This window comes from Rissa tridactyla, chromosome 4 (assembly GCF_028500815.1).
Source record: "Rissa tridactyla isolate bRisTri1 chromosome 4, bRisTri1.patW.cur.20221130, whole genome shotgun sequence".
NCBI classification, from domain to species: domain Eukaryota; kingdom Metazoa; phylum Chordata; class Aves; order Charadriiformes; family Laridae; genus Rissa; species Rissa tridactyla.
The window spans coordinates 401,760-426,067 of NC_071469.1; the positions used below are offsets into that span (position 1 = coordinate 401,760).

The window sequence follows — 24,308 nt, forward strand, 5'->3', positions numbered from 1 at the left end:
CCCTTGGCGGAGGGTCACCAGCTGGCCTTGGGGACGGGGAGACTGGGGAGAGCGGCGTTGGGGACACCGGGGATGGGGACATCAGCGCCAGCCGTGGCCTTGCCCTGCCAGGGCCTGTGCACCTCACCGCCATTTGTGTCACACAACGGGCCTGCCTTTGAGTGGCTGAAAACATTCACCCAGGACAAGGCACCACCGTCACCTCTGGTGGGTTCTTTCTCTCTTCCCCTTCCAGGTGACGCTCACCAAGCCCCAGGCACCGGCAGCTTCCCCGAGACCTGCAATCCCCCCGTCAACGGACAGTTAACTGCGTTCTTCTAATTCCAGTAAACAGCTACGATGCAGAAAGTGATCGCTTTTGGTATTTCATCTTGTCCCATTATTACCGAAGAATGTGTGATGTTTGCTGCAGTGACCCCAGCTGCACGCTATACATTTTAGCGTGTTATTTGTGGCATTAGCATTCACGAAAAGTACAAATTATCCTGTGTATGAATCACTGTAACGTTCTGGAGAAGCACCTTTAGATGGCGCTGAAAAACCACTCTCGAAACAACAGCTCACAGCTGAGTTCTAGTTCTTGGTTTGTTACAACTTCAATAAAGACACCCCCAAATATTCCATATGTTCACCCTGAGCTGGGGGTGTGTGTGTGAGGAAGATCAGCACTCTAATTTTTATGCCTCAGCGAAAGCATTGCACTATTAGGACTATGGGAGAGCACTGAAACCAAAATAAACAGATTACTCCAATAACTAGATGTTCAGAAAACACTGAGGGGCTGGGTGGTGGGATGACTTCAAGAGAGCACGTCCCAGTGCTCCGGCTCCCGTGGATTTGATGCTGCACCCTGTCGTTGTGCTGCTTTCATCCACCGTGATGCTATTGTTGGGATTAACCCGCATTTGGAATTCTTCCTTCTCTGATTTTGCATGTCCTCAGCGCATTCGCTGCTGCACAAGGTTCTTTTGCGACACGCCTAGAGGTTACATATCCCGACTCCGTCTTCCCAAGACCTTCCTCGCGATGGAGCTCTGAGGGTCAGAGGGCTGAGCACGGTCACACGCTGCTATAACCGACTCCTGCAGCTCCGAACGCAGACAAATCCTCCCAATGGAATTCTTTGCCTGGCATCACTTACGCAGCGTCCTTTGCCCGTTGACGCCTTTGGCCAGCCCTGTGCTGATGCCGAACGGTGGCAAATGCCACGCCAGCGGGACCGGGGCAGCTGCCAAGAGTCTGAAGCATTGGCCGGTGCAGGAGGAGGAGGAGGAGGAGGAGGAAGGTGCACAGCACCCACAGCCTCCCACAAATGCTGCCACCAAACACACGGCTGCGCTGGGGTGGGAATCAGAGGGGGGCACAACTCACCTGAGGTTCAAGAACCTTTAACTTCAGTTTGTCAGTTTAAAACTCCTGAGGATAATTAAATATATATTTTTTTTAAATCCTTTTTTTGAGTTCCAGAGGAATGCAAAGGATCAGAGACAAAGCATTAAAACAGGAAAAAGTTTCCTTTGCAAAGAAAGGCCAAAGGCAAGTCAAACCTGGGTAACAGCTGGGCTGTTTGGTACCTAAACCAACACAGAGAGATGCCAAAGACAGTTCCCCCTGTAGCTCAGTGTCTGAAGCATCGCTTGCTCAGAGCGAGCACGAGAGATACAAGTCATCTCCCAAATGGCGCAGGCAGATGTGGCAGAGCAATGAAGACCTGCTCCCTCGGAGCTTGGGTAGCTCTGTTCAAATTGCCGTGCTTCAGTTCACTGAAAACGCGCTGTTTCTTGGGATAATGTTGAAATTGGGCTTTGAGGGAGCAGGTTCTCTACAGTTCAAGTAAAACAACTGAATGATTTGATCTTCATGTTTAGCCCAGCTAACACGTAAGCACAAGGAAAAAAACCACTTGAGCAAAAAATTCTAAAAACAGAGATTTATTTACAACAGTAAAAGCAAACCAAACCCACCACCATTCTGAAGACGGGGCTGTCCCAGTGGCCTTTCATCAGGAGTCGTTTGCTTCAGAAAATCAAAACAAAGCCCATCAATTCACCCGTCATTCTTCCAAACAGAAAAAGTTCGGAGCTGCCATCTCTTACTGGAGAAGCAGGAAGAAGAACGAGAGAAAGTCACTGCTGCCTCCTTTCTACTTGTCTTCCCTGCACATTTTTTCCCAAATGTGGGAAAAATGTTTGGTACAGCTGGAACAAAGGGCAACGCAGTCCATTTATAGACCTGGACCCGGGATTGTCCAAGGACAAAGGAATTCCTAATGGGTACAAGGGCCAAAGGAAGCATCCAGCCATTAAGGAACACAGGCTTGCTGGAGAGGAGAAGTCCTGCAGAGGTGGTTGTTCCAGGAAGGTGAGAGAAGCAAATAAGCAAAGACTTTCATAAAGGAAAACCAGAACACACCAGCAGTTGGTACAGAAAACAGACAAGATGAAACACAGCCGCTCTGCTCAGCTGCTTTGGAACGTGAAAGGTTTAAACAACAGGCAGTGGAGGTTTGTCTGAAGAGAGAAAGAGCGTTTTATTTTAAATTCTTTTTTTGTTTCTCCCAACAGGCACAGTATTTTTGAAGTTACAGATCTCTTACTTCAATCATAGGCAGAGTTAAATAATTGAGCTATGGAAAAATACAGCTGGCGTCGTGATGCGAGTGAGCAGCCCAGCGATCAGCCCGACGAAAGGCAAGGAGGGCGAAGGGAAGACGGAGTTCCCAGCCCCTGCGCTCCCAGAGCTCCACCTCGGGAGAGGAAATCCGGCATGCACTGCGTGATCATGGGGAACGGCTGCTTCAGAAACAGAACCGGGAGGGCTGTGCCTTGCCCACACCTCATGTGAGCGCTGCAGCCAGGGATCCCCAAAGCACTATGACTGGCAAAGCAAGGGTTTATTAGGGTACCTTCTACAGGAATAAATAAACAAAAAAATCAACCCTCCGACCAAATCCCTCCTTGACCTGCCACCACCATCCCAACAGCACCACTTGGGAGTTTCGCTTGACCTCAACCTCTGTGTTTATTTGCACAACATCTTCCCAAAGTGCTCTAACACCAGGGTACTATAGTAACTGAAATTAACTGGACTTTTTGCTATCAGATTTCTTTACACTGACTTGACAGTCTAAGGGAGTGCATCTACAAGTGTGTGGGAAGGTACTGGAAGACACTATGTGTACGATGTCTACGATATGTGTGTAAATCAAGGTGGTTTATGGACTTTGGCCCTCCCTTCTTGCAGGGTTCATCCCCAGCTTTACCCAGAAGCATGATAAATAAGACCAAGCTAGCATTTACATAAAGTCTTGCAACTCTTCACTGCGACAATTAGAGAGTGTAAGGGTCCAGATCTACTGCTAATTTCATTTCAAAGCAGTAGAGATTTCACTTCGACCCAGGGACACCAAGGATACCAACAGGTCTCCAAGTCTGAAAACTGAGACCAGGTACCAGCCGAGTGGCCACACTGGAATGTAAGTCACACATTCATACAAATCTCATAAACCAGCATCCTAAACTCTACAGCTTCCAAACCTTGGCTCGTTTATTACTCTTTTGAGTATCAACAAATCTCTGGATTTGTCAGCCACATCTCCTCATGAGCTTAGTACCGAATATCAGTAAGGGAGGTCACGCAAAAGTGACCCTTAAAAATAGGCCACAAGACAGGGACAACAAGGCAAGAGAGAAAGGCGTAGGCATTTAACAACATCAAAATCGTGTTATATGTGAAAATCCGTTTAGAATCAAACATACTCATTTTATAAAGGGATGTCTGAGACCAGCCAGAACAAAGACAAGAAGCTGGTGGAAAAGAAAGTTATTTGGAAGGTCTGTCTGGAACGTCTCAAAGACTCCACCACAGGGCAGACTGAGAAAGGCGTTGAACAAGTCTGTCAATTGTTGTGTTTTTTGTTCTGTAAAACTTGTGTAACAACAAGCTCAAGTCCCTGCTTTGGACACGAGATAGTAGAGGATGAAGAAAACAACAATCAGTCCTGCTGAAACGGAACAGAGCAACTTGCGATTATCCCTCCCAGATCGCGTCATGGTGGAGAAACGCTTCACACTGCCGGTTAGCAGGCCAGTCACACTCATAAAATCTGAATCCTGAATGAGAAAGAAAATTAAGATGGAGGCATTATAAACAGATGAAGGTATCCCTGAAGAATCTCCCACTTCCTGGCTAAAACACATTTGCACAGGGAGCTGCACAGCAGCTGCCTGTCTCTCTCGGAAGGTCCTTCCCCTCCTGTGCTCAGGCTCCAGGAGCTGCACCATTCCCACCACGCTTGAGACGGGGAAACAAAAAAGACAGGGGAAGGTCTGTTCCAAACGTAAACCAAACTGCCTCCCCTTTTTTCAAACCAGGTCAAACGGCCTGCTGCTGGACTGCTCAATTGTACCCACGCAGCTTGTTCTGCCAGGAACAGCTCATTAACAGCAACTCTGCAAGCGAACGCTTCATCCAAAGGAGACGTCCCCACATGAAGCTAGAGGCATTGACGTACACCGGGCTGGCTCACGAGCACAGAAAGAGGTGCTCTTTTTTGCCCTTAATTCCATTTTTTTTCAGCATGGGACAGCACACATGTGCAGCTCCACTGGAGGGTGGCAAACTTCTCAAATTAATGCAGTTCAGGCATTTTCATTTTGACTTCTGGGCTGTTTTCCTTACCCACAAACTACTCAGAGCTTCTCCTGAAATGCTTCAAAACCTTTTTTGTAACGGAAGCACCATTTCCTGCTGATTGAGGGCTTCTCCTTTAAGGTCTTTTGCCACTACACTTTTTATTCTGACTCTCCATTCTCCGAATTTTCAGGCTGAGCAAATATCCATTTCAGACACTCCAACACTAACAGCATACACCGCTGTTAAGCGTCCAAGCTGAGCTCACACCTTTCACTCCACTGGTTTCAACACTCTAATTATTATCTTTTCTCTCACTTCCATGCACCAGCTTTTCAACAGCCAGCACACGCAGAAAAGGCTCTCCAAGCACCAGCGTTATGGTGCTAATTTCCTCAAATCTCCGGGCTGGGTTCCCTTCCTCTTCCAATTCAGTTAACAGATGACCTTTCTCCTAAAAAGCCTCCGCAGGTAACCCTGCTGCTACAGGAATGTGCTGGCCTTTCCCTGGTGCACTGTGATTTTCCATCAGCAACCAAAGCTTAAGACGCAGATTACTCTGGAAAGCGACTGTTGTTTCATCGGGTGTTGTGTGTCAGAAAGATGACAAAACAGGGCACCGAACAACCTGCGTGAACCCAGAGCATCAGCTTTGCTCCCTCCAAAGACGTCAGTGAACTACGAAGTCCTGGCAGGCAGCCTGCGTTTCAGGTATCACAGTAAGTAGCCCTGACAGATTTACACACCAATACCAAAAGTCCCAGGAGCAGCTGAGGAACAAGCCCATCTCCCGGCATTAGCCACAGGAAGCATCTCTCTAATCCTGGTAGGGAGGTAATCTCCATCTGTACTTCTGAAGTGTGCTGTCCTGCGTCAGTCCTTCCAGATGCTCGATACCAACCGTGCCGCCCATCCGGACAAAGTGATACTCACAGCTGCCAAGTATCTGATGTTTATATATCCAGAAGGGGCCTACAGGAAGGATGGGGAGGGGCTCTTTATCAGGGAGTGTAATGATAGGACACGGGGTAATGGCCTCAAATTGAAAGAGGGCAGATTTAGATTGGATATCAGGAAAAAAACTCTTTACTGTGAGGGTGGTGAGGCACTGGAACAGGTTGCCCAGGGAACTTGTCAATGCCCCATCCCTGGAGGGGTTCAAGGCCAGGGTGGATGAGGCTTTGAGCAGCCTGGTCTGTGGGAGGTGTCCCTGCCCAGGGCAGGGGGGTTGGAACTAGGTGATCTTTAAGGTCTCTTCCAATCTGAACCATTCTGTGATTCTGTGAAGTCCACTGGAAATGGGTTTAGTTACATGCCCTGGTTTGCCAAACCGACCACTGGGATCTAGCTTTGTCTGCTAACTTTGAACTGCTCTTAAACTTCCACAGTCAAGGTAACTGCTGAGAGCCAGCAAAAAAAAGTCATGCTTTTTACATTTCATTGGTTCCTTACCATGCCATCCAGGTACCGGTTTTGTTCGTCAGCATCTTTGTCAATATCCAGAGCCAGCTACACAAGGTAAGGCAGAAAACGGGTGTTAATGAACCTTCAGTGTAGAGAGAACCTGTAACGCATCTAGTGCTGGTAAAATCTGAAATGCACGTTAGAAAAGCAAGCCACTGCTTCCCTGTCTCCTACACAGACAGACGGAGGCTTCTTTGGTAGAGGAATGAGATTCTCATTTTGGTTTCGGGTTGTTGAACTTTTTCAGCTCTGCAGCACTGAAAATAAAGCTCGACTGTCTGAAACCACCATGTATTGGACAGGTGCTTTTAAACGCTGGGACACACCAGCTGGAATTCAGACTATTCCCTTCTACAGGGTGAGTCACTGACTTCTATTAGGCTCTAAATCAAAGTATTTGATGTTAGTAGCAGAAAACTAGCTTTAAGAACACCAATTATATAGAGACACATGTATTTTTCAAAACTAATTTAGCTGCCTTTTTACTGTGACTTTTTCCTGAGGAGGTGCGCTGAGCAATACCCCTCTCTACAGCTTTTATGTTTCTCTCTGTGCCTAAAACTCCTTCCCTGAGTGCCACGAAAACCATGTTGTGCCCATTACATGATGTTGCTAAACCTCAAAAGGAAAGTAGAAATTTATAAAGCTGTCCCTAGCATTCCACAAGTGACAGTTAAGCATTATATCACCAACAACTAAGAGTCGTTAATGCATGGGAAGCCCTCCGTATGGACCACAGCCTCGCATCTCCCGCAGACCCTGCAGGAGCAGCCTAGATCAGCGACGTCCTGTCCTTCCCTCACCGCGGCACCTGAGGTGAACTCACCGACTTCAGCCTGGTGACCTTGCTGGCCAGGCTGTCTGCCATACGCTTGTTCTCCACATCCAGCATATCCTCCACGGCACCTGGACTCTGACCTGGCGGGAAAAAAAAAAAAGCAGAGGATGAGTTTTATCTGGCCTGATACCAGTCCTGGTGTATTTGCTCACCCAACGTGGCAGGCCAGGCAGAGCCAGCTGTTGCCCCACCGGTCTCTGGCTTGCCACGAAAGCCGTTTTACAGCCGCCTCCTCGGGGGGTCTGCGCCACGAAACGCTCCCAAACTCTTTTTGACAAAAATACACCCAACTTTCCCCAAACGGAGGGGGTCAGAAACCCCGAGCCGCCCCCAAAAGCGGCGCAGGGGCTTGGTGCCCCAGCGACACCCCCAGGGCTGCCCCACTGCGGGACTGGGGTGAAACCGAGCAAATCCAGGCCCTTCGGCCCCCATCGCCTCGGGGCTCCCCCGGCCTCGCTCCCCGGGGCCGCGGGGCAGACGGGCCGATCGTCCCCGCCGGGCCGCAGGCCTCAGGCGGCTCCCGAATGGCGGCGGGAGCGCCCCGTCCCCCTCAGGCCCCTCGAGCGGCGGCCAGGACACTCGCCCACCCGCCCCCCAAAACGGCCACGGCGGGAAGAAGGGGAGACCCTCCACCCGACCCCCAGCCCCTCACCTCGGCCCCACTCCGCCATGGCGGCCCCGGCCCCGCCTCTCCGGGCGGAGCCTCGCCGGCCCCCGCCTCCACAAAATGTCCGCCGCCTCCTCCCCGCTCCCCCCGCGGCGGGGTCCACCGCTCCCCTGGGGGTCGGGGGTGGGCGTGCACCGGGACCCCTCAGGCCTATCGGGCCCGGCCCGTCTCGGCCCCACCGTCCCCGGCCAGCCCCGGGCACGAGGCGGCGGCCCCGCGGAGCGCCGGCGGGGGAGGGCCGGGGCCAGGAAATGAGGCAGGAAGCCGAGGCGGCGGGAGGAAGGTAACGGCGCTGCCCTCCCCGCCCCGCCGGCCGCCCCGCCGGCCGCCCCGCTCCCTGGGCCGGCCATCGCCCCCCGCAGGGCCTCGGCTGCCGTCGGGCCCGGCCCCCGCCCGCTTCGGCCGCCTCCGAGGGATTGACCTGCCGCAGGTATCGCCGGCGCTCCGCCCGGCGTCTGCTTGGGGCCGAAACTTGCTTGAAGGGGGTTTGAAAGGTGCAAAAAACGGTAGGGGAAGGAGTTGACGGCGTGAGGAGGGAGGGGGGGCTGGGGGGGGTGGGGATAGGGCAAAGGCTGCCATCTGCGCTTTCCCCCCAAAGGATGCAGAGGATTCGGTCCGGTGCCGCCTGCCCCGGCCCAGCATCCAGCTGTCCCCCCGGATTTCTGGCTTCCAAACGCAGGACTCGCCCTTGGTCGCAAAAAGCCCCACTTTGGCCGTGTTGGGGTGGGGGGGGAGTTCCCTGATGCTCCCCAGGGCCACCACGGCCCCTCGTAACTGGGTACCACCGGCCCTTGGCCGTGTTGTGGAACGCGGTCTGTAGCCACAGAGTCCAAACACAAGCTCACATTCCTACTCAAAGTGGCCGGGCTTTCCACCATTAGGAGTCCCTTTCCAGCACTGCGGGCTTGCGTGGCTCTCTGAGCTGTTCATCTTGTGCCTGTGTCTAAAGTAATCTCATCATCCACGTCCTTATGCGCATCTGCTCATTTGCATTATTATCATGAGGCACATTATCTCCTGCGCTGGTGTAAGGAGTGAGCCGCGGAGGCCGTCCGTTCCCGTACACGCGTTTTCCCAGTGTGTGCAGTGAATCTGCCATAATCTGCTGCCCAGCCCGTCTGGGCACCGACCCACCGAGCAGCGACTGCAGCTAAATCGTCATCATCTCCTCCTGTTCACCGCCCTAGAAGGTAGCTCTGCCTTAGGCACGCCGGGAGGCTGCTTTCCTGTCTGTCTGGCTTTCCTCTCCATCCCTTCTTACTCCACAGGAATGTTTCTGGATGCTTTTTTTCCCCCCTGTGCGGTAACAGAAATCAGGCCAGCCAGGGGAGGAGGAGGCAGAGAGCTATTTCAGGGAGCCGCTGTTATCTGCTCTGTGTTAATCCCCGGCTGGGTGGGGGGAAGGTTTTCCCTGAGTGCTTTAATGGGAGAGCATATATTAAACGTTGAAAGGCAAAGAGAGGAAGAGGATTAGAGGGAGAGAGAGGAAGCCGGCTGCGGGTTTTACACGGGTTATCCATCTGCTCTGCTTTTATGGATGCAACAGCGTGAGCAATCTCACTTGGGGTATTTTTTGTGTTTTGTTTTTTCCCCTCCTTCCTTTCCCCACCCCTGTCTCTCTCCCTCTCAGATATCTGTGTATTGAGGTCCTTTTGCATCGCCGTTATCCAGGAGCGCTGGAAGCCCCCACACTCCCCTTCCTCCCGGTTTTGCCTCCCGCGGTAGCTGAGCTGTAGTGATAATGGAGCTCAGTACCGTGGTAGCCACCGTGGAAAGCGGGGAGCAAGACACAGTCCTCAAGGTGCTTCAGATCTACAACCAGGAGGTGAGTGAGCATCAAACCTCGTGCAGCTGCGGCTCCGTGTGAGCCTGGAAGCGGGTTGGCCATGTTGGGGGATTTCTGTGCCACCCGGCTGTCCCCAGTCTGTCTCCTCTGAGCGCATCTGTCTGCATGTTACTGCCATAAAAATGTTACAGGCTGCTTCGTCTTTTACTTGCAGATGGTTTATTGCTTGATGTTTTGCTAGGAAGCAGATGAGCAGCCTCTCGTTATCTTGGTTCCTTTGTATACTGGAAGTAAAGCATGTGGAAGGATGACATTATTATTATTTTATTATTATTATCCAGATCCCAAGGAAAAGCTGGCAGGGAAATTAAACATCAGTGTGAAGAGTGAGTAGGAGGAGCTTTTATGTTAAGGCAAGGTTTGGAGGTGGTAAAACTGAGGCCTGGGGAGGAGCTGCAGGTGACATGGTTGTCATGATTTGCAAGGAAAAGGTGGTTAGAGGTGGACAGGGATGGGCTGCTGGAATTTGATACAGGTGCCTCATCTGAAAGCTGGCAGTAAGAAGTAAATTACAAATATAGAATATATAAAAAAACAAAAAATGGTTGGGAAGCAGAGATGGAAGTGTTTCTAGCCTTAAAGTGGCAAAAGATTATCCGTGGGGTAAATCCCTTTTAAAATAGACTGTGGTTGTCAGGGAAATTTCCTTCAGAGGGTTTCCACCAGGGTAGGGCTGGCCCTGCAGATCTCCGTGACTCATTCTGCACCATTCGTGAGGAGGTGGGAAGCCAGCGGGGAAAACCTGTGAATATTTTGCACGAGTGCAAGAGGGAGAGCGTGCAACTATTTCCAGCAGTCGGTTTTGAAATGGGAGAGGTGTTAGCTAAGAAGGAGCGGGTCCCTGTTAAAGGCGGTCTGCAGGATTAACGTCACCTACAGCATGTGGAACGCTGGAGGAATTAGGAGCACAAATGGTTTGATATGTAATCAGCTTGAGGCATCAAACCACAGTGTTTTCTGTCGAATTCCTCCAACGGGATCCTTTGTCGGTGTATCAAGCGTAGGAAACTTGTGAGAGTGTCAGTGGTTTTGCTAGTCTGCCTAGAAGAAATGGAGCAATCAAAGCGGGTTATGAAACTGCGGATAAACTAAGCAACTTCCTTGCTTTTTTTTTTTCTTTCCTGTAGAAATTGATGGTACTCTATTCTTTTTCTGGGGACATATTTTAATTCACTAGTGCATACACAGTCAATTTTTGATTGCGAGGAATAAACTACAGCTCAAGCAAAACCACAGGTATGGCAAAAATATGCACGGATGAGATTACAGGAGCTGCAGAGGGGCTGCGGTGGGAAGAGAACAACCAGCACGGTTGTCTGCAGAGCCCATCGGTTCCAGGACGGAACCTCCACTTCCTCACAGCGTGGTGCAACAGCCCGAGCGGGGATCAGCTCACGGTGCTAAGGCAGGAGAGGGCAGCCCCTGGCAGGGAGATGGCTCTCCTGCCTCCGCACCGGAGACTTCTCAAGCGGCATGTCGGCATTGCTTTGTGCAGCACGGCTTGTCCTAGGCTGGAAAGACCAAACCCCTCCCTGGGATCTTGGTGGCTGTGACACAGTTAATCTGCAAACTGTGTGTTCTGCTTTTAAGCAGACAGGGACTGGCAGCACGTAAAAAAAGGCAGTGAACGGCAGGGGAGACTACATTTGCAGAGCGAGCGAGTCGGGGAACGTCTGCGATCTCCAAAAGCTCCGTGCAGTCAGTCCCGGGCTTCGCTGGGCAGGAGATCCGGCAGAGTTAGACAACCGGACAACTCATAAGGTGATCAATACAGTGGGAGACGAGCTCAGTGTTTCAGACCTATAGATGGGATATCCATGAATTGCGATCGCTCAAGAGAAGAATAAGGCCAGAGTATAAGAATGATTGATTGCGGTAAGACTAATTACCATTATTGAGGAGCTCTGTAAGCACAAGCAGCGTAACTTAGTAAAAGGTGAAAGTTAGTGCTAAGAAAATGATGGGAGAATTATCATACAATTATATCTGCATATCTCTACCTGTAGATCTAGATGTATCTATACATACATAAGTAGCGTTTCATAAATTTTAAACATTTTCATTCTCAAAACTTGGACCAAATGCTCTCTTGGTGTAAATGAGGATTGCATCATTCACTGGAAAGTGCTGGTCTTCATGAGGGTGCCTGTGGTCTCCTGTGCTGTCCGGTTTGTTGGAAGCAGATGTAGCTGGGAAGGAGACTGTCGAAGAACAGCCAGAATCATAGAATCACAGAATCTTCATGGTTGGAAAGGACCTTTGAGATCATTGAGTCCAACCAAACAACCTACAATCTCTGTCACTAGAGCATGCCCTGAAGTGCCACATCTAGATGTTTCTTAAACACCTCCAGGGATGGTGACTCAACCCCCTCCCTGGGCAGGCTGTCCTAGTGCCTGACCACTCTTGCAGTAAAGTATTTCTTCCTAATATCTAACCTAAACCTCCCCTGCCGCAGCTTCAGACCATTTCCTCTGGTCCTGTCATTATTCCCCTGGGAGAAGAGGCCAACCCCCACCTCTCTGCACCCTCCTTTCAGGGAGTTGTAGAGGGCAATGAGGTCTCCCCTCAGCCTCCTCTTCTCCAAGCTAAACATGCCCAGCTCCCCCAGCCTCTCCTCATGTGACCTGGTCTCCAGACCCCTCACCAGCCTGGTCGCTCTCCTCTGGACACGCTCCAGCACCTCAACGTCCCTCTTGTACAGAGGGGCCCGGAACTGAACACAGCACTCGAGGTGAGGCCTCACCAGTGCCCAGTACAGAGGCACCATCACTTCCCTGCTCCTGCTGGCCACGCTATTCCTGATACAAGCCAGAATGCTGTTGGCCTTCTTGGCCCCCTGGGCACACTGCTGGCTCATGTTAAGCTGGCTCCACCAGCACCCCCAGGTCCTTTTCTGCTGGGCAGCTTTCCAGCCACTCTTCCCCAAGCCTGTAGCGTTGCTTGGGGTGGTTGTGACCGAAATGCAGGACCCGGCACTTGGCCTTATTAAACCTTATACAGTTGGCCTTGGCCCATCGATCCAGCCTGTCCAGGGCCCTCTGTAGAGCCTTCCTACCCTCCAGCAGATCAAGACTCCCACCTAGTTTGGTGTCATCTGCAAACTTACTGAGGGTGCACTCAATCCCCTCATCCAGATCATCGATAAAGATACTAAACAAAACTGGGCCCAAAACTGAGCCCTGAGGGACACCACTGGTGACTGGCCGCCAAGAGGATTTCACCCCATTAATCCCAACTCTCTGGGCACGGCCATCCAGCCAGTTTTTACCCAGCGAAGAGTACACTTGTCTATGCCAGGATTCGCCAGCTTCTCCAGGAGAATGCTGTGGGGGACGGTGTCAAAGGCCTTACCAAAGTCCAGATAGACAACGTCCACAGCCTTCCCCGCATCCAGAAGGCGGGTGACATGGTCGTAGAAAGAGATCAGGTTGGTTAAGCAGGACCTCCCTTTGCTAAACCCCTGCTGGCTGGCCCTGATCCCTTGGCTGCCCTGCACTTGCCGTGAGAGCTCGCTCAAGATGATCCTCTCCATGATCTTTCCTGGTATTGAGGTCAGGCTGACAGGATCCTCCTTCTGGCCATTCTTGGGTCTTGTAGAAGGGCCAGAAACAGAAGTGTTTCCCATGAACAAAGAGCAGGGTGGGTTATTAAGGAAAGGGACACGATGGAGGTGTAGAGATCAGGTCTCTTGTGTTTAAAGAACGTGACTTGAATAACCACAAGGGGATGTTCGCAAGTAACAAGGAGACAGTACTTTCTTTTGGTCAGGAAAAGGAACAATAGATATCAAGGGGAAAAATGTGTAGGCACAGCTTGGTGGTGTCGCTGAGCAGAGGAATTACCGGCTATTATGGGATATTTGGATTGTGATGAATACCCGCTTTGCTGCTGCAGTATTAAAATATAAGTCCACCCGTCAGATGGGCACAGCTTTGGCCGGTGGCAATCAGCCTCCACCGAGGAGCCAGCAGAAGAGGGATATGGGTAATATTAATCGTGGATGTTTTTCAAGGATGAAAGAGAAACTGGAGCCTACAGAAAGCACTTCAGACCTGGTGGCATGGTCCATCTCTGTGCTTTCCAAAGCAGACTCATCCCCGCTAGTTGTGAGGCACATCGTTGGAGTTGCCGAGGTAGGAATGGTGTTGGAAAGAAAAGGCAGGATCAAAGCGAAATTCTCAATGGCAGGGAAGTTTTCCTTTTGTCTTGTTCCTGAGGAGCTCGTTTGCTTGTTACAGACCCCACAAACGGCGCAGACCCCGGTGAGCGCTGTGGCACTCCTTGCCATGCCGTTTCTGTGCCGGCAGGGACTGTTCTTGAGCAGATGTGCCTGCTTTGCTGGTGTGTTTCTAGACCTGCCGCTTTCCAGCCGGATTGCCCTCCCCTGGCTGGGGGAAACATTTTTGTGGATTTTTAACCTATTACTTATTTTGATTGTTTTTGTTTTGCCCCCACAGAAATCTCAGTGCTTCACCTTTGATGATGAGGAGCGGGAGGAGAGGAAGGTAGGCACGCTCTTTGCGTTCTTCCTCTAGTCGGATGCCTCAGTTGGCTGCTGCTCTGTGCTCGTGTCCAGCAGCGCTTGGTGGTGGCAGCTCCTACAGGGAAAGAAATGAGTGGTTTTTCATTAACTTGGTTAGCGAATGGTGTGCTCAGAGCATCTGGCTCCAGTTTTTCCATCAGTAGCTGTGTTTTAGGGTAAAGCTCAGCATCCTTCCAGCATTAGCAAGCCTGTTGGGTTCCGTGGTGCATATAGTCTCAGCCACAGGTATGTAAAAAGTGTGATCCTTTGTGTTTGTGGCATGAGTCTGCTCGGCAAAGATCGTTGTGACACGCAAGCCTCTAGAGTGTGGGTGTTTTTGCTGTGAGGCAGCTGCAGGATTTGACCAAAGCTGTATTTTAACAGATACTTTAAGCTGGCTTAATCTGGCACTCAGTGGAGAGAAGTGCTCCTGCCTGTTCATTTCTGCTCTTGCAGTCCTTTCATGCCAGGGCAGACCTTTGCATGGCTGCACATGGTTGGTGGGCTGATCTGCCTAAAGAATAGCTCTTTTTTTTTTTTTTTTCCCTGGATTATTTTCCAGATGGATCAGTTTTGTGGTCCAGTTCATTGTCTGATTGCGCTAATGCCCGTGTTAGCACAGCAAGTGTGGACCAGGCAGCCAGGGTGGAGAACGGGACCTCTTTGTCTGTGCCATTGCCAGCTAATGCTAGCATGAGGTTTTTCCAGGTCCAGCCTGACGCGTAGGACCGGATCTCACGAGGTCCAAGCTCTTTGCCTCGCACTGACCTGCTGCTCGTGCTGGGACAGTCACACAGGCTGTGAGTTCAGGCACAGCCTTGGGGCGCTCCGCTTTTGGGGCGCATGTCATGAAATATGAACTGAGCGTCACTGGCTAGTTCCTGGTGCTCAGCTCTGCTGAAGGTTTAGCCCTGGGCACATGCTCTGAGGTCTCTCGAACCTGAGTCAGCCAGAGGCTTTGGTTACTTATGACTGTATCTTTGACTCCTGTGTCTGTCTCCTCGTGTGGAAGCAGAAAAGGAATGACTATACTTCTCAGGGGTGCAATTGTGGGGAACGCTTCGTGAGCTAAAGCTTGTTCAGTTCTGCCAGCCTCACATTAAGGACTAAAATTCATCTTCTCTTCATTTCTTCCCTCAGTCCTTTTATTATTATGAAGTATAACTGATTAGGCTCTGTTAAGCCAATTACACTGAGTGACAGCAAACCTTGCTGTCTTGGATTCCTTTGCTCTTGTAACGTGCATTCAAAGACAGGTGCTGTGACACGGTGTTATGTTAGAGAGATCTAGTGAGATCTCACCTTGCCAGGCTGCGAATGCCGGTGCTGTGGATTATTAGCGTAATGTGAAGTGTTGCAACACTGGGTTCAAACCGAGCTGCACTTGGTTGTTGCAGCATTACCTTTGCTCTTGTGCTCTTTGGTTGCTGCTGTCACGTACGATGCTGTAATCCACAAGGGTTAGATTTTCAGCCCGTGTGAATTGGTGTTAGTGGAGCTCTGCCACTCTGTGCCTACTGAAGATCTGGGCTAGTAGGTCTCCAGACAGCACTGGGGTTTGGGGAGATGCTGCTTATTTGAATCTCCTGAGGTCTTTTCACCTCCTTTCCTGGGACGTCACGTGCTCTTCTCGCTTCGTTTAGATCCTTTTACCCTCCTTCAGTGATTTTTCTGACGCATCTCTCAACCTTTTCGGTCTGTTTCTGGAGCACCCAAAGCAGATGCCTCCCTTATCTTAAGGCTCTGTGTGGAAGTAGAGAACTGCTGTTGAGTTGGTGGTTGCTCCTCAGTGAAGCCATAAGGGATACTTTTGCTCTGCCCTCTCCTTGCTTAATGCGGCTGTTGAGTAAACCCTGTTAGCCTGAACCATCGTAACCATGGGTGAAGCTACAGTAGGTGGTAGGAGCAGTTGTCTGTTCGTGCTCTCCCGTTACATCTGATACCCTCTCACAGCCATTCTTTGTTTCTTGCTGGGTGTTCCTTGCTCAAACTGGGTCGGAATCAGGTGCTGGAGCCAAACGCTTCCCGAGTGCTGCCAAGTGCAGCCTGGACCAGAGCTGTTAGCAGGCCTATCTCTAGGTGACGCTGATGTCTTCTGTGGCAGAGCGTTACAGGGTGGTGGGGGAGTGCTGTGACGTGTCAGTGTGCAAGGCACTTGTTTCCAACTGCACAGAAAATGGCCCAGCTGCTGATCAAGTTCCTGGAAAGAGAGCTGCAGCCGTCCTGCCAGGTCACCTGTTTGGAAAGCATCCGCATCCTGTCCCGGGACAAATACTGCCTTGACCCCTTCACCACCAAGGAAGGTCTGAAGACCCTCTCCAGGCATGCTGGCATTGATTACTCAGAGGAGCTCATCCGGGAGGTCCCAGACTTGGATGTCATCCTGGAATCCCTCAAATGTCTCTGCAACATTGTCTTCAGCAGCCCTAGGGCACAGGAGCTGACAGCTGAAGCCCGACTGGTGGTGGGCCTGGCCAAGCGCATCAAACTGTACAACGAGAGGAGTCTTCCTCATGAGGTCAAGTTCTTCGACCTGCGTCTCCTGTTCCTGCTGACGGCACTGCGAGTGGACGTCCGGCAGCAGCTAGCCCAGGAGCTCAGGGGCATCAGCCTGATGACGGATACCCTGGAGCTGACCCTTGGTGTAAAGTGGATGGACCCCTATGAAGTTGCCACCGAGGAGGGGCTTCTCCCACCTTTGCCTCGGCAGGAGACGGAGCGAGCCATGGAGATCCTGAAAGTGCTCTTCAATATCACCTTTGATTCCAGCAAGAGGGAGGTGGACGAGGTAAGCTCCTTAGGTGTCCCACCCCACTGCCTTCGCATGTCTCTGGGCTGTGGTTTGACTATGGGTTTTCTCCTCTGCTTGCGCTTCCTCGTGTTACACACTGGCACTCGTGCAGCCCCTGGGTACATGTAGAGGTCGCAGGAGACTTGTGTGTCCAGACCTTCCTCCCTAGAGCACTGCCTCTATCCAAAGCATTATTAGCCCTTAAGACTTTTAGAGCATTACAATTTAAAAGTTGGGTATTTTTCCTTCTTAATGACATGATTTGTTGCGCAAGTGAGAGGGCAGAGCCCCCAGATCACTCGCTTCTGAGCGTGGCCTGGTACTCTGGACAAGCTCCAAGGGAGGTGTGGTGGAGAAGATCTCTGGTCTCTTCTTGGGGCCTCTTCCAGCCCTTGGCTCAGTGTTGTAGAGTGAGGGGAAAGGCACTGGGCAGCAGGAAGACTGTGTGTTGGCCTCAAAAGGAGAATCGGGAGGCTACTCCCACTTCAACACCCTGCTGTCAGTTGTCTGGCTGCTGGAGGGAGGGATGGGGCTGTGGGCTGCAGGGGCAGCGGGCTCTGGCATGTGGAGGATCCCCTTTCCTGATCAAGGTTCTCATTTTCTGTTTTGGGGCCAGGAAGATGCTGCTCTGTACCGGCACTTGGGTGCCCTCCTGCGCCACTGCCTCATGATCTCTGCTGATGGAGAGGACCGGACAGAGGAGTTCCACAGGTCTGTGTTAGATAACTAGGTCGTGATCTTCACTAGAAACAGGTCTCCCCAGGGCGGATCCTGCCTGACCTTGGCATTGACATCCTCTGCGTGTTTGGCGATTACTGAGGTCACTGCTGACAAGCAGGCGTCTCTGGTTTGGCCTGCAGGCTCCTGCTGGAACTCGGAAATAGCCCTGCCCTGCCCTCAGCCTCCCGGCCTGCAGTGGGAAGGGTTTTCTCCACGCCTGCCTGACCCCCAGGGCCGTATTTGATATCCCGCCTCAGGCCTTCTCAGCAGTGCCACCCGCTTCAGTGGGCGCCTTGCCAGAGCAGATGTTTGGTACTTTTTAATTAAAGAGTCCATGGGCTGGCCTTAATTAACTGTCTGTCTCTTGAGCCATGCTGAGAAATTGCCTGCGTCACGTTGCTGAGCATTATTGATCCAGGGGTGTCAGCTTTGAGCAGGTGACATCACCCTGTCCCCAAGAAAACGGTAGGCAGAGGAAGCCTAAGCAATGCATGGCATTGACTGTCAAGGTGAGGAGGGGTGACGCAGCAGGAGACCCTAGAGAGAGACCTTTGACCACCCAGATTGTCCTCCTTGGCCTCAGTCGAGACCCATGGTTTTTCAGTTGTCAAAGAAGTCTCTTCAGACTCCCAGCAAATAGTTCAGCTACTCAAAAAGCAGTTTAATTTATTCCCGTGTAGTGGTGTGAGGAGCTTGGGGTGCAGTCCAAAGACAACTTGGATCTCGGGGTTCTCGTGCTCCTGGAAGTTAGTAATGAACCTTCGTTTCTGGATAGCTGAAGAACTTCTGTGAACAAAGATCCGTCACTATGTGTTCACTTCTCTTCTCTTTTATATGTTCAGTCATACGGTTAACCTTTTGGGCAACCTGCCCCTGAAATGTCTGGATGTCCTCCTGACCCCAAAAGTCCGGCCAGGCTCACTTGAGTACATGGGTGTCAACATGGATGCAGTCAGCATCCTGCTGGATTTCCTGGAGCGACGCCTTGACAGGGTAAGTTGTGAGGCTGCTGCGCGAGTTTGTCGCTGCTGACTTTCACGAGTTCAGTGCAGGGCACCTTCCCTTCAGCCTACGTTCAGCCTTGAACGGCCCAGGGCCAGCGCCGCAGGAGCTCCAGCCAGGCATGGTTAGTTTGGAGATACCCCTTTGTAGAAGGGGCAGTTTTTAGCAGAGGCTATTTGGTTATGGTTGTTATGGTTGGCAAGACTACAACAACGTCTGTCACCTGGGAAGGTGACCGCGTCGTTGCTTTATGGACTGCAGGTGGTGGGACTGGTTGAACAGTAGATGATTAGCTGGGCGATGGCAATATCAGTGCTATGCTTCACTCAACCCAGCGCTGCAGCGGGCAGCTTCGGGAAGCCTGAATTTGCATTATTTTCAAGCTGGCTGTGGTTTTCAGTCTCTGGAGTTATGCCAAAGGGCCTCCAAATTTTACCACTGCACTTTACTTGTGTGGGGCATCCAGAGAATTTCTAGTAGTGCCGTGCCACAGAGCAGGGCTTGGGAAACCGGGCGGTTTGAGGGGGGACGAAGCACTGGAATTCCCGTCGCAGAGGCTGTAAAGCTTCAGTGTCCCTCTGTTTCCCTGGCGGTCTGTACTCGTGTTCTCCACCACAAGGCAGGCAAGTTGAGCTCAGTGTGACTAACGTGCTGTTCGTTTTGCGGATGCTCCTGCAGGGCCACAAGCTGAAGGAGAGTTTGACCCCTGTGCTGAACCTGCTGACTGAGAGTGCCCGAGTCCACCGCCAGACGAGGAAGTTCCTGAAGGCGAAGGTACGCTGTGGTTCAGCCGAAAGTTGAACGATGCTGCGCTGAGGAGAGAGGAGAATAGCAAACCGCCTGATTATTCCATCCTCCAAACAGACCTCCTCTACCTCTCCACTAATGGATGGGTGGTTGAGGCCTTTGATACCCACAGTGTTTTTTCCGTATCTCCTGTTGTCTGTGGATTTATTAATTTTAGCTGATTTGTAAAACGCACATACATTTTCCCCTGTCAGACCTGCTTTTGCTGTTCCAGCCCCACTGATCACCCCTCGCTGTGGCCTTGTAGGTGCTGCCTCCGCTCCGGGACGTGAGGAATCGCCCAGAGGTGGGGAACTCGCTGCGGAATAAGCTGGTGCGTTTGATGACCCACATCGACACTGACGTGAAGCACTGCGCGGCAGAGTTCCTCTTCGTGCTCTGCAAGGAGAGCGGTGAGTTGCAGGGGCTTGTTGTGGGCTTTGGTGACAGGGAGTCCTGGAGCTTGGCCTCTGGGCAAGCCCGAGAGCGTGGGATGGGTGACCCTCTGCAGCCAACAGGAACTTCTGTCTTCCCTTGGGCCAGATACACCAAGTAGGGAAATGTGGAGAGCATCCAAGTGTTCTGTGGGAAAGAGTTGCTGTCTCTCGTGCCAGCGGTGAGTGAAGAGCTCTGCTGGAGGACACCCCGACACCCTGCAGACACCTGGCCTGCATTCAGACCCCCACCCCGTGGGTGTTGTCCCCACCATTCCTGGTGCATAGTGTGGGAGCCTTGTTCCCTGTCAAGAGTTCAAAGAAGTGTTGGCATTTCTGGGGCTCCGTGGCCTTGCACCGATCTTGCTGTCGGGGCGCAGAGGAGCAGACGGGGCTGGAGAGGCAGGAGGAGAAGCACAGGGTGGTCTCTCTCCCCTTCTCCCGGCAGTGTCGCGGTTTGTGAAGTACACAGGCTACGGGAATGCGGCTGGGCTCCTGGCAGCACGAGGCCTCATGGCTGGTGGTCGGGAAGAGGGAGAGTACTCAGAAGATGAAGACACAGACACTGAGGAGTACAAAGAGGCAAAGCCCAAGTAAGGAAGTCTGCTCCCCCTCTATAGCACCCCTCTTCTGCGCCTTCTTCCCACTCCTGCTCTGTCCCTTTCTTCGTCTGCCTCCCTGCCCTCTCCCTTGTCCTGCTCTTGCCGTGCACATTTCCTTGCCCATTACTTAGCATTTCACCCTGACCTTTCATGTCCTGTTCCACCCTCTCTACCTGTTCCTTGGGTGAAATGCCTCCATGGCCGAGCTGCTCGTGGTGTGGCTGGTCACCGGTGCGATAGTCAGTCCCTGCAGCCAGGCACAGGCTGGAGAGCAAAGCGGTTCCTTCAGCCAGAACCCATTCTGCACCAGCCCCGTCCGTGTGCTCGTGGCAGTGTCTCTCTAATCCATATCCTACACCCTTTTCTGGCGTCTGCACGTCTCAGTACGGCGCAGCCTTTTGCTGTGTGCTGGGATAAGGGTGGTCCCTTCTTGCAGCAGGGTTGGAAGTGCCAATTACTCCTCTCCATCTCTAGAGCCCTGTGCTGCTGGAGTGAGCTAGTTTTTGGGGGTTTTGTGGGTTTTTTTCTTGTGTTTTTCTTGTTGTTTTTTTTTTTTCCCCTCCTTTGCCTGCTAGTGGGTGGTGGTGACTGGAGGGGTGAGCAGGGAGAGCTCCAGGACTGTGCTCAGCTGCGGGTCCCATACGTTCTAGCATCCTGTTCAATGTGCTCTATAGGTTGGGTTTTGGTTTTTTGTTGGTTTTTTTTCTGTGTTAGCTTTTTGCCTCCTGACTTGAGGAGAGGGAAGAAGTGTCATCTGCCCTTGTGTACCTGGTTTAAAACTGCGGTGTGGGATTGGCAGGATGGGGATGTTGCCCACACCAGAGAAGTGGGAGGGATTTTTAAAGGGGGACGACTCTGCGTAGGACATAGGGAAAGAGATTGGAAGCACCACTTTGCACTTACCTTTTTGTCCCGGCTTACTGTTCTTCTTGCAGCATTAACCCTGTGACAGGACGCGTTGAGGAGAAACTGCCCAACCCCATGGAAGGGATGACTGAGGAGCAGAAGGAATATGAAGCCATGAAGTTAGTCAACATGTTTGACAAATTGTCCAGGTACTAGAAAATTGTGTGTGTTCATGTCTGCGTTAGCACCTGTGTGTCTGTGACTTACATTTATCACAGACCTTTCTTTGAACGTATTGAATCATAGAATCATGGAATCTTCATGGTTGGAAAGGACCTTTGAGATCATTGAGTCCAACCAAACAACCTACAATCTCTGCCACTAGAGCATGCCCTGAAGTGCCACATCTAGACGTTTCTTGAACACCTCTAGGGATGGTGACTCAACACCCTCCCTGGGCAGGCTGTCCCAGTGACCACCACTAACCAAAGGGGTGGAAGAGAGAGAGTGGGGGGATACATGGGGAAATACTTCCTTAAGTTGGGCCCCATTATGTGCAGGGGAGGGCACTGCAAGCCCCACACACCTCTTTGGCATGATGGCATACTGCGAAATTCCTCTACGTGCCTGCGCTGCGTTTGCAGGCACCTCAGTGAGAACAGCAGCCCCTGTCCTGGCAAGGCTGCTCCGTAGGAAGCAGCATTTTGGGGACAGATGGCAGCCAGTGCCACCAATCCCTTTCCCTGCAGGAGTGCTTTCTCTAGTCCTCTTTCATCCATCATTAATAGGTGCCACAGAGGAGCCCAGAGCCTGCCAGCTGGGTTTGGACCACCCCGAGGGCGGGAGGGAAAAGGGCAGTGCGTTTAATGCATGTATTTCCGTCGTGTGTTAGAGGAACACCGATGCCAGCCCTAGTGTTCCCCTGGCAATCCTGTACCACACAGAACAGGACCCTAAACCAGCCTGTTCCAGGGAACCTGAGAATGGCAACACGTGTGGGCTGTGCTTCCAGCCGTGGCCTCGCCATGCTGGGCGTTTTACGGCTAGAACTGCCCCCAGCTTCTAAAAAGGGATTCTTAGTGGTGGCCTGGGGTTGTCCTGGGCTGCCTCTGGGCAGTTTCCACAAGCCCCCTGCTTCTGCTGTAATCCTCACTGTTCGTGTGTGTCTGCTGCAAGTCTGCGTTCTCTTCCCCCCTCTCCTCCCCGCCTGCAGAGAGCAGGTCATCCAGCCCATGGGCGTCACGCCCAGCGGCAACCTGGCCCCCATGGAGAACGCCATCCACGACATGGCTGACGAGAGGTCGTCGTCCGACTCGGACCTGGGGCTGGACTGATCCAGAGCTTGCCCCGGCCTCGGAGAGCTGGGGAGCCTCCGTCCGCGCTCCCTCCGGAACCGGTGCTGCACCCAGAGGCTGGTGCGGGGCCAGGACTCTCCCTGTGGGACCCGGATCCAGCCTGGACCCCTCACCGTTCACAACAAGGAACACCTGCCTCCTTCCCAGCTCCACAACCACCTCTCCTTCCAGAGGGTCTTCATGGCCTGCCTCCACCTCGGTCTCTCCTGTCAGCAGCCTTGAGGATTTCATACTCCAAATTGCTTCCAGGACTTTCCAGTAGGATTTTTTTTTTGTTTTTTTTTAAATACATGATGTTTGGGCAGAAGGGCGGGGGGAGGATCTGGCTGTCACACCGCCGGGGCTCAGCAACCTGCGGAGCACCTGGTGCGTGTGCCGATGCTCGTGTGGCCGCTTGTTGGCGTGTGCGTGGCCGTATGTGGCTACGCGTGGCCGGCCCTGCGTGGGGGGAAGGAGGGACTGCGGGAGAGGCTGCGAGCGGCTGCTCAGGCAGTTCTCGGGGGGTCCGCGGGGCGTCTCGGCGCAGTGCAGCCGTTCCATCAGCAGGTAGCCGAGTGTGCGCGCGCTGCGTATGGCTGAGCATGACGGTGTCTGTGCACACCCAGGAGCACGTGGACTTGCGCGTGTCCCCGTGAGTGCAGAGTGGTGTGCGCTCTGCAGGGAGGCGAGGAAAGCCTTTGTGTGATGCTGCCAGCATTCCCCTCGGCCGCAGGAGAGAAAGGAGCGGGTGACTGCCAGGAACACTCTGGGATTCGGTCTCTGGCACCGCGCAACGTTCCTGTTACCATGCAGTTTAGTTTCTGGCATGAGCCTTTCCCCATCTCATGCTTTCCAAATGAAAGGCCAAAATCTGGGCTTTGTCTGCTGCCCCCGCGGCTGCCTCGGCTTTCCCACACATCCACTGCTGTTTGCACCCGGGGCTGCTGTTGGTCCTGTCCTTCGCTGTGGCTTAGATCCGTCTTTTTCATTTATTTTTTTTCTGTTTTGTTCTTTTTCTTAAAGAAAATTGTTTTAAAGAAAATATTCCAGTTTGTCTCATGTACCAGAGTTCCAAAACTTACTATCACAAGTAGGAATGCAAAAGTGAAGCTAGAATAAAGAAAACCTGACAAATGGGCGTGTGGCAGTGATTCATGGAACGCGGTGTATCTGAGCACGTAAGGAAGTACCTTTGGCTTTTTCTGACGCGCACACGGTTCTCCTCCGATCACCCTGACCTTTACAGGTTTATTTGGGAGGTAAAACTGTAGCGTTCAACTGGGGCGAAGCCAGAGCCTTTCCCTGCACCACGATCACCAAGTATAACCGAGTGGAGCATCCCACAATTACAGTAAGCGTTGGAGCCTGTGGATTGCAAAACCACCTCAGCTGGACGCTGGGGCCTCACAGCACACCGCCGTTTGCAGGATGCTCCTCATCGCCTTTGCAAATGCTCCGTAATGGCTGAAAACGGTGCCCGCCAGCTGTTTTCTGCCTGTGTGGTGGGGATTTGCTGCTCGGCCCCGGTGAGGGTTTGGCAGTGGGGTTTGCAGAGGTTTCTGCCTCCCGGCGGGGCCGCGGCTCTGAGGGGGAGCAGGACGGGGCTGCCCGAGCTCCAGAGCGGCAGCGTGTCAGGCACCCGGCAGCCGGGGGCGAGCGGAGGTTTGCAGGCGTTCCTGCCTGCCTGGTGTTAGGGGCTGGTGCTGGTTTTCTGAAGACGGGCTCTGTGATGTGCGAAGCTGAAGGAATGCTTCCTCTAGTTCAGTTCTTCAGTGATTAAGGACTTGTTTTAGGAGTCGTGATTAAAGTCCCAGGCTCTCC

The 24,308-nt window shown here is 52.4% G+C and overlaps 2 protein-coding genes across 7 annotated transcripts; one reads left to right on the forward strand and one right to left on the reverse strand.

Annotated features, from left to right (window-relative positions):
• Window positions 1-1,915: 1,915 nt before the first annotated feature.
• On the reverse strand, window positions 1,916-7,749 carry BET1L (Bet1 golgi vesicular membrane trafficking protein like). Its single transcript, XM_054198182.1, has 4 exons — window positions 7,587-7,749; window positions 6,923-7,014; window positions 6,085-6,141; window positions 1,916-4,112 (listed from the first exon to the last, which is right to left on the reverse strand). The coding sequence occupies exons 1-4, from the start codon at window positions 7,603-7,605 to the stop codon at window positions 3,945-3,947; spliced, it is 336 nt and encodes a 111-aa protein (XP_054054157.1). The 5' UTR covers window positions 7,606-7,749; the 3' UTR covers window positions 1,916-3,944.
• A 166-nt stretch (window positions 7,750-7,915) lies between these two features.
• On the forward strand, window positions 7,916-23,621 carry RIC8A (RIC8 guanine nucleotide exchange factor A). Of its 6 annotated transcripts, none has more exons than XM_054198176.1 (12): window positions 7,938-8,031; window positions 8,607-8,791; window positions 9,232-9,426; window positions 13,908-13,955; window positions 16,146-16,760; window positions 17,380-17,474; window positions 18,326-18,476; window positions 19,164-19,259; window positions 19,540-19,684; window positions 20,154-20,298; window positions 21,243-21,362; window positions 22,367-23,621. In XM_054198176.1, the coding sequence occupies exons 3-12, from the start codon at window positions 9,343-9,345 to the stop codon at window positions 22,485-22,487; spliced, it is 1,620 nt and encodes a 539-aa protein (XP_054054151.1). In that variant the 5' UTR covers window positions 7,938-8,031; window positions 8,607-8,791; window positions 9,232-9,342; the 3' UTR covers window positions 22,488-23,621. The 6 variants fall into 6 exon arrangements, with proteins under 6 accessions (XP_054054153.1, XP_054054151.1, XP_054054152.1 ...); XM_054198175.1 differs by having other exon boundaries at window positions 7,957-8,107; XM_054198178.1 differs by lacking the exon at window positions 8,607-8,791 and having other exon boundaries at window positions 7,916-8,031.
• The last annotated feature ends 687 nt before the right edge of the window (window positions 23,622-24,308 follow it).